A 13,838-nucleotide genomic window follows, 5' to 3' on the forward strand; every position below is an offset into this window, starting at 1 on the left:
AGAGCCACACGTGGCTAGATGTTTCTTTTGTAAAGAGGTGGCAGTTGACAAGTGGCACGCTGTGATTGGGTGCATGTGGACCAATCCCAAGGCAACACGTGGCCCTATTTGAGGGCCACACTTGGCTTCGTCGGATTCACTAAAAAATTGTTAAGGGATCTCGGTGGAAATTGTTAAGGGATCTCAGCGAAACTAACTAAATTTGAACCCGTGACCTATGTAATACAAATAGCACCCCTTAACCAACTCTCTTGTTATGTGACTTGATTTATTAACTCTGCCGCACATAATTAAAATGGGTATATTTGAATGTTTAACAACAAAAAAATGGCTCCATATTTATCTACCATGAGTACAGCATTGATCTGCTATCTCATACCTCCGCCACATTAGATGTATACCTATTTGCCTTATCCCATCCATTCCTCCATTTTCTCCCCGCCATAACTAAAGGATTAAATGGTGGATGTAATGTATTTAAATGTGATAAGGGTTGGAGCCGGTCTGGGGGACCACTTCCCTTATTAATGTTCTAAAAAATATATATTAAACACCGTTGCAAATCAATCCAACGACAGAGGAGGGGTCAGGATTTGATTCCCCGAATTCCTAACTTTTAATTATAAAACTATACCAATGCACCAAGGAAATCAGAAATGTCCTTTTATGCAGAAGAGTAGTATTTGAGCAGGTGCAAGCAGCGAATCTCAGAACTTTTAAGACACTTTTTGGGAGATCCGGGAAGATTTTTCAGAACTGAGAGTTGCTACATGATCTTGAAATAGTGCAGATTGCAGCTGGATAGTGCAGGATTGTATCTAAAGCAATACTCTTTTGATGTATTTCTGGTTTTGAAGTTTCTAATATAAAGGCCTCCCTATTGAATACTGGGGCCGAAGATGTAGACTTGAAGATAACCAAACTCCATTAACAATCTCTTGTGTCGCTTTTATTTTCATGTTTGTTGTCCTATTTTGTTGCAAATTCTCTATCAGTTCTTCATGCTTATGTGCTTAATGGTGTTTTTAAGAATCATAAATTAACACTATTTTAACTGTAAATAAATCAAATTTCAATTATAAAGATTGCTTGGGATAACACTTGTTAGATATGAGCTTAAAATAGATATATATCGATAAAAATAATTATTTTAAGTATTTTTAAGAATTCTAAATTGAGTGATTTTTGGATTTTTTTCAACTAAATTTAATGATATAATTTTTTATGAGATCACATTATTTGGTCATTTAAATTGTATTTTTGAATGTAACACTGAATTTCAATGTCTTTAAAAATTCATAAGACACTTAATTGTATACACCCAACAACCTAAATTACAGTTTTTCTAATTACCTAGGTTTCTAATGAAATCAACCTAAAAAACTGCAAAAAATAAAATCACCTACCCCTTCTAAATTTGTTCATAGTTTTAAAATTGTATACACATTTTAATTTTGCCCACAATATCAAAACCTTTTTGTAATTTCTAAATCGTTTGAATTTCTGAATTTGTCCACGCCATTGAAGTGATATAGTCATGAAATTATTACATATTCATAATGTTGTAGGAAGAATTTGAGATGAATATGTAAAGTTTGATATGGTTGTAGTCTATTTGTTAGAACTTTTGGAGGGTTTTTTTGTCTTTTTTCTTGTCAAAATTGTCCAAAATTTGATAAAAATTTGCTAGAATCACAAGTTTGAATTGTGAACTTTCTATAATACCAATGCCCTAGAAATTTTTCAACATGCTAAATTTATCTATACAATGAAATACCATGTAACAAAAAATAAAATTTAACCCAACCCAAACATATTTCACTGAATTCCAACCAAAAACTCGAAAAATTAAAAATCATATTTGAAATAGAACCAAACAAAACATATCTATCGTAGAATGACACACTACATCGCCCTTTGCATCATTTTCCATCAATAGAGGCCCCAACAGACAAAGATCTTTTTCCCTCTTGGCGACACATGGTGCATAGTACTCAGTGGAAAATATTAGATACCCCTAACCCTAGTTACATCATGGGCTTTGTCTACCAAAGTTACAATTTTGTAGATTTTTTCAAAATCGTGTCGGAATTTCGTTATTTCACTAAATGAAAATGTGGTTTCTTACACTATGCAGTATATCCTTTAGTATTGTATGTTGAGAAAATCGAAAAATGTTTAGGAAATATCACATCATAGGAACATCTTCATACGCGTGCAACGTCACATCATGAAAGTGGTGGGCGCCTACACAAGACATCATGGTAAAAGGTGACGTCACACCATGAAAGTGGTGGGTGCCTACACAGCGCAACATAGTAAAAGAGTTCCTTCTCAGTTAACAGAGTTGTGTTTTCAAGGTAACCATGACCACCGACTCTTTACTGGAAAGCCACACTTGCTTTTTCTTTCTACCATCCGAAGGGTTTGGTACTTCAAACTTCCCATTACTCTGCCTGCCTACACATCATCTATTTCATTGTTACTATTACTTGTGCTTCAAACTTCCTTTTGATCTGCTTGCGTGCACATCGTATCTTGTTCTTGTTCCAATTACACACAACACAAGTGGCATTGCATTGGCATCTTCCTCCTCCGCGACCTCTTATGCGCCGATCTATTTCCATGCATTTATAAATCACCATGGTTGTGATGTCAAGAAAACCATTGCTGAACATCTGTACTGGTGCCTTACTTCCCATGGATTGTGAGTGTTCTTAGATCGGCCAAAATTACAGGCTGGGAAAAAAATTCCTTCTCAAATCGAAGCAGCTATCCAAGTCGCCTCTGTCCACATAGCCATCTTCTCTTAAAACTATGCCAATTCAAAATGGTGTCTCGATGAGCTCCGCCTCATGGTAGACTCTGGGAAACGCGGGGCTACCATTCTACCTATATTTTACAATGTTAAGCCTTCCAATATCCCGTGGGTGGACGGAGCTCAAGATGAACCGTATGCTAAAGCCTTGCGTGAACATGAAGAAAAGGGACGATCCAATCGCCAAAGAATTCAAGGTTGGAGAGAGGAACTTTCTCAGGTTGAAAATATAAGCAATTTTGAGTTGGAGGCATGTAATGGGTGAGCATCTCCCACTGTTCCAATCCGTGTTAGTTTTTAATTTGTAAATCATCTTAACTTTGCTTTTATGGATTTTGGTAGCCACATGACATCGAAGGTAATCTTAGTTGGTCACTTCACTAACTTCGAAACTGAATATTCAGGGACGAGGCGGAACTCTTGGAGAGTATCATGCAAAGGGTATTGAAAGAGGTTCTAGAACCAGAGTTGCATGTGGCCAAATATGAAACTAGTTTGGGATAAAAAATTGAAGATTTTGAAAAGACCGTCTTATCATGGTGGGAGGAGCAGGCGGTGGTGATAAAAATGGCAATGTTTGTATTAAAAATAAAACCCACTTGTCAGCTCTACGAAAGAGAGTTTGAACCAGGAGAGCCTGGCTCTGCAGAACACTCTACATTGTTCATGCACATTACACATTAAATAGAAAACACAGTTTTAGGGAAGTTAGAACAGCATCATAAGAAACATAAACTGATTCCTATCCTGAGGCCACGTGAACCAATTCTACATATTCTAGGATATTCTCCATTATTTTCAACACTCCCCCTTAATGGAGAATGGGTTCACAAATATGCCTAACATCTCCCTAAACATTTGAAACTTAACTTTTCCAAGAGGCTTAGTGAAAATGTCTGCAACATTATCACATGTATTACAATATTCCAAATGGATTTCTTTAGATTGTACTTTCTCCTTGACAAAGTGGAATTGAGTATCAATATGTTTAGTGTTTTTGTGAAACACTGGATTATTTTCCAGCTTGATTGAACTCTTATTGTTGCATCTGATTGTTGTTGCGACTTTCTGTTCTTACCCAACATCTTGGAGAAGTCTCTGCAACCAAACCACCTCACACGTTGCTGCACACATGGCTTGATACTCTACTTCTACTGAGGACAAGGAGACTATGTTCTGCTTCTTGCTACTCCATGTGATCACCCCGGATCCAAGACTGAATGCATAACCTATTATAGATCTATGATCATCTACATTTCCTACCCAAACTGAATCTGCAAATCCTGCCAATCTAACATCAGAAGAGTTAGTATAAATAATATCATAATCTACATTACCTTGTAGATACCTCAAAACATGCTTCACTGCATTCCGGTGGCTTAGACATAAATTGGCTTAGCACACTGACTGCATAAGCCAAATCAGGTCTAGTGGTGGTTAGGTAGATTAGACTTCCAACCAGTTGTCTGTAAAGTGTTGCATCCACTGCTTTTGAGCCATCCTCACACTGCAATTTGATGTTCTGTTGCAATGGTACCAGTGTATGCTTACATTGATCCATTCTAAACTTTTCTAACAGGCCTTTGACATACTTTGCTTGGGACAGAAATGTTTGACCTGAATCTCTCCAGATTTCAAGACCTAAACTGTATCTGAGTTCGCCAAGGTGTTTCATCTCAAACATCTGTGACATTTGTTGCTTGATTTCATCAATTAGATATGTAGTATCACCTGTAATTATCAAATCATCTACATAAAATGAAATCAGCACTATGCACCCTTGTTCATCTTTCATGGTGTAAAGATTAGGGTCATTCTTACTTCTATTATAGCCATATTGTAGAAAAGATGAATCAATTTTCTCATACCATGACTTGCGAGCTTGTTTCAGTCCATAAAGTGCTTTCTTCAATTTACAGACTAAATGTTCTTTTCCTTTCTGGACAAACCCTTCCGATTGCTCTAGATAAACCTCTTATTTTAGTTATCCATTCAAAAATGCAGAATTTACAGCTAGTTGGTGCATCATCCAATGTTTCTTAGTAGCTAAAGCAATTAACATTCTGATAGTATTCAATTTAGCTACAAGGGCGAAGGTTTCTTCATAATCTATCCCTTCCTTTTGTGAGTACCCCTTTGCAACCAACCTAGCTTTCAGTTTTTCTATAGTTCCATCTGCATTAATTTTCAGTTTATATAACCATTTACAACCTATGGTCTATTTTCCTCTAGGAAGTTCAACCAATTCCCAAGTGTTATTTCTGATTATTGAATCATATTCCTGTTCCATGGTTGTTTTCCATTCATTACTTTCATTTGCTTCTCTATAACTAGATGGTTCAACCACATTCATCATACTAGTTATAAAAGAATTTTCCTTATATCTTGTAGGCATTTGAGTTTTCCTACCTGATCTCCTGAGTGGTGGGGTGGTGGTTCAACCTTATTTCTTCCTGCTGTTGATATTGTTGTTGCTACTGTTGATGTTGTTGTTGTTGTTGTTGTTCATCCTCTGCCTTTGTTTGCTGCTGACCCTAACTATTCTCTGCTTCTTCTTCCTCAAAGTATGGAATGTCCCATCCATCATAGTGCTCATCAAGTTCTTCATTATCCTGCTCATGGAATTTAACATCTCTACTAACTAAGATTTTGTGAGTGGAGGAATTAAATAATCTGTATGTTTTATATGACGAACAATACCCTATAAAAGTACATCTGATGGCTTTTGAGTCTAATTTTCTTCTATCTTCCTTTGGTATGTGGGCAAATGCTTTACATCCAAATATTCTTAAGTGTTTTACTATAGGCTTATATCCATATAATGCTTCAAAAGGAGTTTTAGACTCAAGACTTCATGTAGGACTCTTATTTTTGAAATAAATTGCAGTATTCACCACTTCAGCCCAAAAACCATTCAAAAGATTCTTACCTTTCAGCATACTTCTAGCACATTCCACCAGTGTTCTATTTTTCCTTTCTGTTACTCCATTCTGCTGTGGAGTATGGGGTACTATAAACTGCTGCAAAATTCCATGGTTTTCACAATATCTAATGAGCTCATCCTTCCTGTATTCTCCCCCTTGATCAAAGCGAAGAATTTTTATCTGTTTCCTTGTTTGTCTTTCAATCATATTTTTAAACTGCTTAAAGTATTCGAATGTATGACTCTTCTTACTTAAGAAATACACCCAAGAAAACTTCGTACATTCATCAATAAATAGTAGAAATACAGTGCACCTCTTAAAGATTTTTTCTGCATGGGTCCAAAAAGGTCTATGTGCACTAATTCCAGTATATCCCTCTGTTTCTTTTCTACTCTAACAGGGAATTCTTCTCTATGCATTTTTCCTAAACTACAAGCATCACAGTCACTATGTACTTGCTTTAGCATAGGAAGATATCTTACCATATCCTTCTTTTTTAGTAACAGAAAATCATTGTAGTTGATGTGGTCGAATCTCTGACGCCAAAGCTCTGCTGTAGTCAGGCTTGCTACTGTCAATGCTCAAACCAGTGCTAGTCTCACATCCAACTTGTACAATCCTCCTGTTCGGATTCCTGTATCAATTATCTTCATGCCATCTAGCAGATCTTTAATATAACAGTTATATTTAAAGAATTCAACTTTCAGATCTTGATTTGTAATCATGGATACAGAAATAAAGTTCTTTGTTATACCAGGCACATACATTACATTATGAATTTGTTTGATATTACCATCAGGTAGAATAATAGAAACTTTCCCACATCCTTTGATTTGATGGCTTCTGTCATCACCTAGGTAAATCTGCACACTTTCTTTTATTTCTTTAAAATCCTCGAGCCAATGTTTATTCCTTGTCATATGTGTTGGCGCTCCCAAGTCTACATACCAGATGTCTGCATCGACATTTTCATCATGATCTGCCATGAACAATCTTAAATTCTGCACCTGATCACCATTCGCGAGATGACCTGCATGTCTTTTTGGCTTCTGTTGTTGTTCATGATACTTCGTTTTCCTACACTCCCTAGCAATATGACCCAATTTTCCACAATAAAAACATTTGGTTTCAGAGTAATTTTTATTGGGATGCATACCTTGAGTCAGATTTGGCCTTTTATGTGATTTTGCTCCGTTTTGTTGTTGTGGACTCCCTTTCCATATGTAGAAGTTCTGCTTCACCATCAATGCAAGATCGGCACTCTGGGGCTTTAGAGCCGATCTTCTTTTTTCTTCCTGCATCAGTATACCTATCAGCTCTTCAAAGTGCGGGATCTTCTCTCTGGCATTGATTCCATTGATGAACATCTGATAATCATTAGTGACACCATTCATTGTAATGGTCACAAGATATGTATCGTCAACTGTATGACCAATGTCTAACAATTTGGTTTTCAGATCCTTGTTCCTTGCTACGAATGAAGAAATTGTTTCATTCTCCTCCATCTTCATGGATATGATCTTACTCTTGAGGAACAGAAGATGATTTGAATTCCTTATCTCATACAATTCCTTTAGAATTCCCCAGATCTCATTAGCTGACTTACCTTCTCTGATGTGCGGTATAATACAGTCTTTCACTGACATATTTAACATTGTCCTTGCTCTACTTTCTCGTTTCTCCTAATCTGGGATCAATGTTGATCCAGCCGCAGGCTTCGGCTCATCCCCATTCACAATCGTCCAAGCACTCTGCACTTCTAGCAAAGTCTGCATCTTAAACTTCCAATTTGTATAATTGGAACCATCGAGATTGTTATGCCCATTCATGCATGCTTCAAATATATTGTTATTCATCTTGGTGATTTAGAAAAAAAAAAATCAACAAGTAAAACATGTTAAATTTATCCTAGATCTGTGACAGAGATAGATCACTGATCTTCAATGTTGTTTGATCTCACAGCACACCTTCAGATCACAGTGGCTTTCTTCTCAGCCTCCAGACAACCTTCTTTTGTCATCTCTAGCCTTGTTCTTGGCTTCCTCATGCAGTTTCTCTGACAACTTCAGCCTTGTTCTTGGCTTCCACGATCATTGATGAATTGCCTGACTTTTCTGTGACGTCGTCACAGCTACACGCATCTTTCCTGTGACAAAAAATGAATAAGATATTCGGGAAGGAGCTACAGTGACCTCATCGCAGAGGTACACTTATAACCAGCGACGATTTCGGAATCATCGCAGTTATCTTTCTCACAACTGCGATGATTTCGGTTCAATGAACCACCCACCAGCCAGCGTACAGGTTCCTCAGCCCTGACGCTCTGATACCATGATAAAAATGGCAATGTTTGTATTAAAAATAAAACCCACTGGTCAGCTCTACAAAAGAGAGACTGAACCAGGAGAGTCTGGCTCTACATAACGCTCTACATTGTTCATGCACATTACACATTAAATAAAAAGCATGGTTTTAGGGAAGTTAGAACAATGTCCTAAGGAATAGAAACTAATTCCTATCCTAAGGTTATGTGAACCAATTCTACCTATTCTAGGATATTCTCCATTATTTTCAACAGGTGGATGCCATGGTTGTGGGGATTGCAGGTGTAGGTGGAATTGGAAAAACGACACTTGCCAAAAAATTATTCAACTGTAAGAGATCACATTATGATGGCTCGTCCTTTCTTCCTGATGTCAGAGAAAAGGCGTCTAGGTCATTTTTACCTTCTCTGCAGAGTAAGATTATTAAAGACTTGAAAGGTATAGATAAGGAAATTGATAGATGTGAACAAGGTATAGGAGTGCTTAAAGAGTATCTCAAGTCTTATCGTGCTCTCATAATTATAGATGATGCCAATCAATTGGATGCATTCTTGCCAACTAAGGGTGTTCTTCATACCAAGAGCTTGATTTTGGTTACGTCTCGTGACAAAAATGTCCTTGGAAGTGCAGGAATAGCAAAGCCATCAATTTATCACCTGAAGGGCCTCAATAAACCCAATTCCCAAGAGATTTTCTGTTCTTATGGGTGAGCACTAGTATTGCAGCAATAATGATGCAACTCCTAGGTTACCTACTTTACTCTTATCAACCCGGTAGTTCGTAACAAACTTGGAAGTGTCGGTGTTGTATGCACAAGTACTAGTTCTCACTGCAGGTTGTCACATGGTCAGCCGACGCAAGATCACTAGGAGCTCAAGCCAATTTCTATGGATTCTAGAATAATCTCTATATGTGATGAAAGGAAAGAAAGATAGATGTTATTCTAACTGCAAAAAGGAGAAAGGTTGAAATGTAAAGCAAATCTAGTAAACCCTAATTATCCAAATAATTCTACTTTTGTAGAAAGCACTATGAAAACCATGAAAGGAATTCCATTACCTATTCAAGAAAGTAAAAAACATCTTACCATGTTATTTCTGGAAGTAAATGAGCAAAAAACATATTTTTGGATTTTTATGTATTTTTATGTGAATTTGACATGCATGTAATTTATTGTGTGTGAGTGTAGCAGCGAATAGGTGGCGTTGAAGGGTAGTCTTGGGACTTGAGAAGATGTAGGATGGTGTGGATGTGTCCTAGGAGGTCCCAGTGGCCTTCTGAGGGATTTTCCCACACTCGGTCTTCAAAATAAAGCCTACAGGAAAATCTATAGGAGGACACATGAAATCTACAGGAGGAAAACAGGGAATCTACGAGAGGCCTACAGGAGGAGGCGAGAGTAGTTTTCACTATTTTTAGGGTGTGAGAGTGGGTGGAAAAGGTGGATGAAGGTTTGAATGAGGTTTTAGGGCACCTAGGGTCTACCATGAATCACCAAGAGAGAGAAAGATGATTGGGTTTTCTTGAGGAGAGAGGAAGAAGTTCCATGGAAAAATGCAGGAAACTAGGGAAGAATTGAGATGAGATTTGAGAAATCAAGCAACAAGTGAAATGAATGCATTTAGGAAAAATAGAGTTTTTCATAAAAATGGTCTAAACTATGAGCTATGAAAGGAAATGCTAAGAAATTTTGTAGGAAAAGAAAGCATGAAAGAAGACTATTGCAAATCATGAAGTGAGAATGATGAAGGAGATTTAAAGCAAAGAAAACTGGACTATTAACCTACTAAAAAGCTTCAAACACTAGAAGTCCTATGAAGGAGGAAAATTTGTGCTTTTGGGGCAGCAAGAGGGTCTTTTCCTCAAATCATGGTCCCAAAGGGAGAAAGAGAGACCAAGGAATTGTTGCTAGCATTTTGAATCTTTGATGATCACTGTTTAACCTACTATAGAAAGTACAAATGGAAGCAAACTACTGAATCATCAAAAGTAACGTATTCTTAACCATAAAAGAAATACTTCTAATAGAAAACTGATCTACAAACTGAAATAGAACATACAAATACAAGTAAAGAGGAGCTTGTCTGCTTGGATTGGTCCCTAACCCAAGAGCTTCAACCCTCTGAGGTAACTCAGTGCTAGCTCAAAAAGGATTCCATCTTTATTATCAAAACAATAGCAAGATTACATGAAACTGTCACAAATAATAAGCTCAAAGTTTGAGCAGAGTTTACATAAGAACAAATCCAACAAAAATCCAACCCTAGTGAGGCCATAGGCCCCTCTACTTATAAAAATGAAGCTACCAACAGATTTCTTAAAATCAGGGAGGCTTGGCTCCCAAAACTCAAGATAATCATCAGTCATCCTCCACTTGCTCGGTTGCCTTCTAGTGCATGATTCGGCTGCTTGTACTCCGAGCTGAATGAAGGGGAATTAAAAGTGAGGAGTAATAAATGAGGGGGATTCCCTCCTATAAGTCCTCTCCTTTGTCCACTTCAAGTTATTGCTGCCATTTGTCCACTAGATCCTTGACTTTGACCTCGAAACTCATCAATAATCTGCATTAAATACATGTTAGACCACATGGCACAATAACTAACTCAACTCACTCTATAAGCATAAATATAATAAAAAAATCATACAATAATCTAAGAGAATGGTTGATTTGACTAGGTTAGGAGGTAAAATGAGCCCATATAATTACCCATTTATGAGGCTCATCATCACCCCCCTACTGAAAGTGTTGCTCATCCTCTGAGTAACTTAGTTAATCTCCTCATCTTTTATGGCCCTGGTGGCCTCCCTAGCATCCCAGGCTTCTGATTTGGTCTGCTCTTCCTTGCCATAGAATCCTGCCTTCCTGTCTATCTCCTTCGACTACTCTTCCTATTCTTCTTCTCCTCTACCTTCCAACATGCCTAACAGCAATGGGGGGCTCAGTTTGAGGCCAATCCAGTTTAACTTTAGCCTCTGCATGGAGCGCTTGTACATTGGCACTCTTTTCAATGCCTCCTTCAGCCTCATGGGGGAATGATATTCCCTGGTCTACAAACAATGCGGTAAGGTGTTTCATCTCCTCATGCATGCTTGCACATAGTCATCCCCAAGTAGCATTTCTAGGGGCAATATGAGGGTCATTAGCAAGTAGGTTGTGTGTGCTGATGAATGCCATAGGATCTGATGGCTCAGCTCTCATCATTAGTGGCTTATTTTGCTCCTTTATCATCAATCTTTTTATTTCTGCTGCCCTCAATTCTTCATGGTTCATCCATGAGGCCATGACCATTAATTGCAGGTCCCCTAGCTTGGCATTGGGGTCCCACAAATTCATGTATGTGAGGGCCATGTTATGTAGGTAGAATTCTGCCATCTTTGCCTTATCCTCTGATGTGCTTTGGTCACACAGATCTATAAACTGCCTGTAATCTTGGAAAGGCATTGTGCCAAAGTCTTTATCTGGAATTGAAGCCATTGGTCCTTTAGATAGAGGCCATAGGATTTTGCTTGTTTTCTACATTGCAATGCCTCCATGGATAAGCTGGCCATGCATGCCAGCTGAGTCCCTTTCTCTTGCAGCTACCTCCTTAATAATTCATTTTCAGTTTCAAGGTGGCTTCTTGTAATTGCTTCCTTGTCTTTGAGAGCACTCAACTCTCTACCCATTTCTTTGATTTTGTTTTCCATATGGCCAACATCCTCAACTCCTTTAGATTTGGATATTTTCATCCACATATGTTCTCTTATTATTTCTTTCTCTAATTCAAAGAATAGTGGAATTGAAAATTTTTGTGGGATTATCCTTCCTCCCTCAAGTAGATTGTAATAGGAGGAAATACTAGGTTGGGGATTAGGTTCTTGTAGCTCTATTACTTCCTCCTGTACTTGGGGCTATCCTTCCATCCTTTTCTCAAGCTTTTGGGTCTCCTATAGTTTTGACAGTGTCTCCTGTAGAACTGTCTGAGCCTCCTATAGGACTATTTTTGGGTCCTGTAATACTACCTTTTACTTCCATGTGAAAGATCTAGGAATCCCCCTTTCATATGTGATAGGTGTCTTGGAAGGGGATTCTTTCCCCTTGGTAGAGGGTGAATCTTCAATTGTAATTGGCACTTTTGAAGAGGGCTAAGGTGGTTTGCCTGTTTTGATTCTTGTGCTCTTCCTAGCCCTGAAATACATGGAGGTATGTCTTTTCCTCTTTTTCTTTGGCTTGATTGGTGTACTGAGGGTAGTGAGGGAAGCTGCTGCCTCCCTTTCCAGAGTCTTAGGGGACTCTTCTCCTTGTTCTTCCTTTTCTGCCTCTTTTTCTCCTCCTTCTGTCTCTTTTTCTGTCTCTTCCTGCTCTGTTTCTTCAACTCTCTCCTCCTCTATTTCAGTTTCTTCCTCCTTCTAAAGTGATAACCATAGACAATGCTATACCTCCCCTCAAAAGAAATGTATTTGATTATTTGATAGCTAACCTCATCCCAAGGATATGGTATGATACCCCTTCTAATGTCATTTTTATCTTCTACATGGGGTTCATTATTCTGGAAAAAGTTCTTCTTGGTAGCCTGGCAAATTGGTTTCTCATCTTTGCTCCAAGGCAACCCAAGAGGAAGGGTAGTGACCCTACTAATAAATTCAGGGTTTATCTCCATGGAAAGACCTCTAAAGGTGACAATGGAATGAGTTCTTGTGTGGGGTACCAGAGAGAGAGCAAACTCTTGGGCAATTTCCTCATCAAACCCTTGGAATTTCTTAAAGAAATTCATCCAATTTTCCCTTGTGAAGATGTCCACCACTTGTGGATGTGCATGGAGCATAGTGGTGTTAGTGGACTCCTTTCTCATAAAACCTCTTGTCATTTTGTTTATACACTCTTGGGAAACCAAATTTGGAGATGGAGATAACAAATTTTGAGAAAAACAGAGAAACAGAGGAGACTGTGTTTTTTAAATAAGCATAATTTTTTTTTTTTTATGTATCTCCTCCTCTCCTAAAGACTTATTTCCTCCTCAAAATGAGACCACTTATTTCATATATTGTTATTAAACAGGGGGCATGCATGAAACCTACCTCTTCAGACCGAAATTCGTGCAAAAAATCGAGTTTTCTCCCTTCAAAATGACTCACTGCCCCTCCTGTAGAACCCTGTTGTCCCTCCTGTAGAATTCTTGTAGGTTCTCCTGTAGAACCTATAGGTTCTCCTATAGAAAACACTGAGAGTAGGAATATGGGAGAGATCCATGGAGGACGATGTTTACAAGGCTGTGGGGGCACAAGGAGACTATTGTAGCTGAGTTACGAGGAGAGAATGAAGGAAAAGGTGGTGAGAATGCTTCAGGAGGAGTACTCATTACCCTTTATGGATATTTCTAGTGATGAGGGGTGAGTTGGCAAGGTATACATTGGCCATATTTGAACCGTTCGTCCCCACCTACTTGGTCATCATGGCCTCTCCTCATAATTATCTCCCATCATTGCATCAGAGTTCACACCTCCTCCACTACCCGTCCTTGGCATCTTGTGCTAGAGTTGACTATGCGCACATGTGGGTGACATCTCGGATGAGTGGAGTCAACTAGATGAAGGTGGCCAAGTTAACTGGCCACCTTTCCCTCGTTCAACCTCAACCATCTAATTGCTTTTGCATGACTTCTAATTACACAAATGTAAATAGAGGAGCGATTTAGTTACTTATCTGTGATCTGAATGTATTTGTTGTGAGGTGTTGTGGTTCTCTCTCTGCTGCATGCCCTATTTCTTTTGATGCATGCTATATGCTTACTG

General features: G+C 38.3%; 1 protein-coding gene across 1 annotated transcript; it reads left to right on the forward strand.

The window, feature by feature from the left end:
• Nucleotides 1–8,329: 8,329 nt before the first annotated feature.
• LOC149216212 (disease resistance protein RUN1-like) lies at nucleotides 8,330–8,776 on the forward strand. Its single transcript, XM_089389864.1, has one exon. The coding sequence runs from the start codon at nucleotides 8,330–8,332 to the stop codon at nucleotides 8,774–8,776; it is 447 nt and encodes a 148-aa protein (XP_089245990.1).
• The last annotated feature ends 5,062 nt before the right edge of the window (nucleotides 8,777–13,838 follow it).

Source organism: Pinus tabuliformis, chromosome 1_1 (assembly GCF_031772625.1).
Source record: "Pinus tabuliformis cultivar Carrire ecotype Pingquan chromosome 1_1, CPIR1, whole genome shotgun sequence".
In the NCBI taxonomy this organism is placed as follows: domain Eukaryota; kingdom Viridiplantae; phylum Streptophyta; class Pinopsida; order Pinales; family Pinaceae; genus Pinus; species Pinus tabuliformis.

Excerpts from the sequence above, each read along its gene's own strand:
- LOC149216212 (XM_089389864.1), top strand. The coding sequence starts at position 8,330 with ATGGTTGTGGGGATTGCAGGTGTAGGTGGAATTGGAAAAACGACACTT.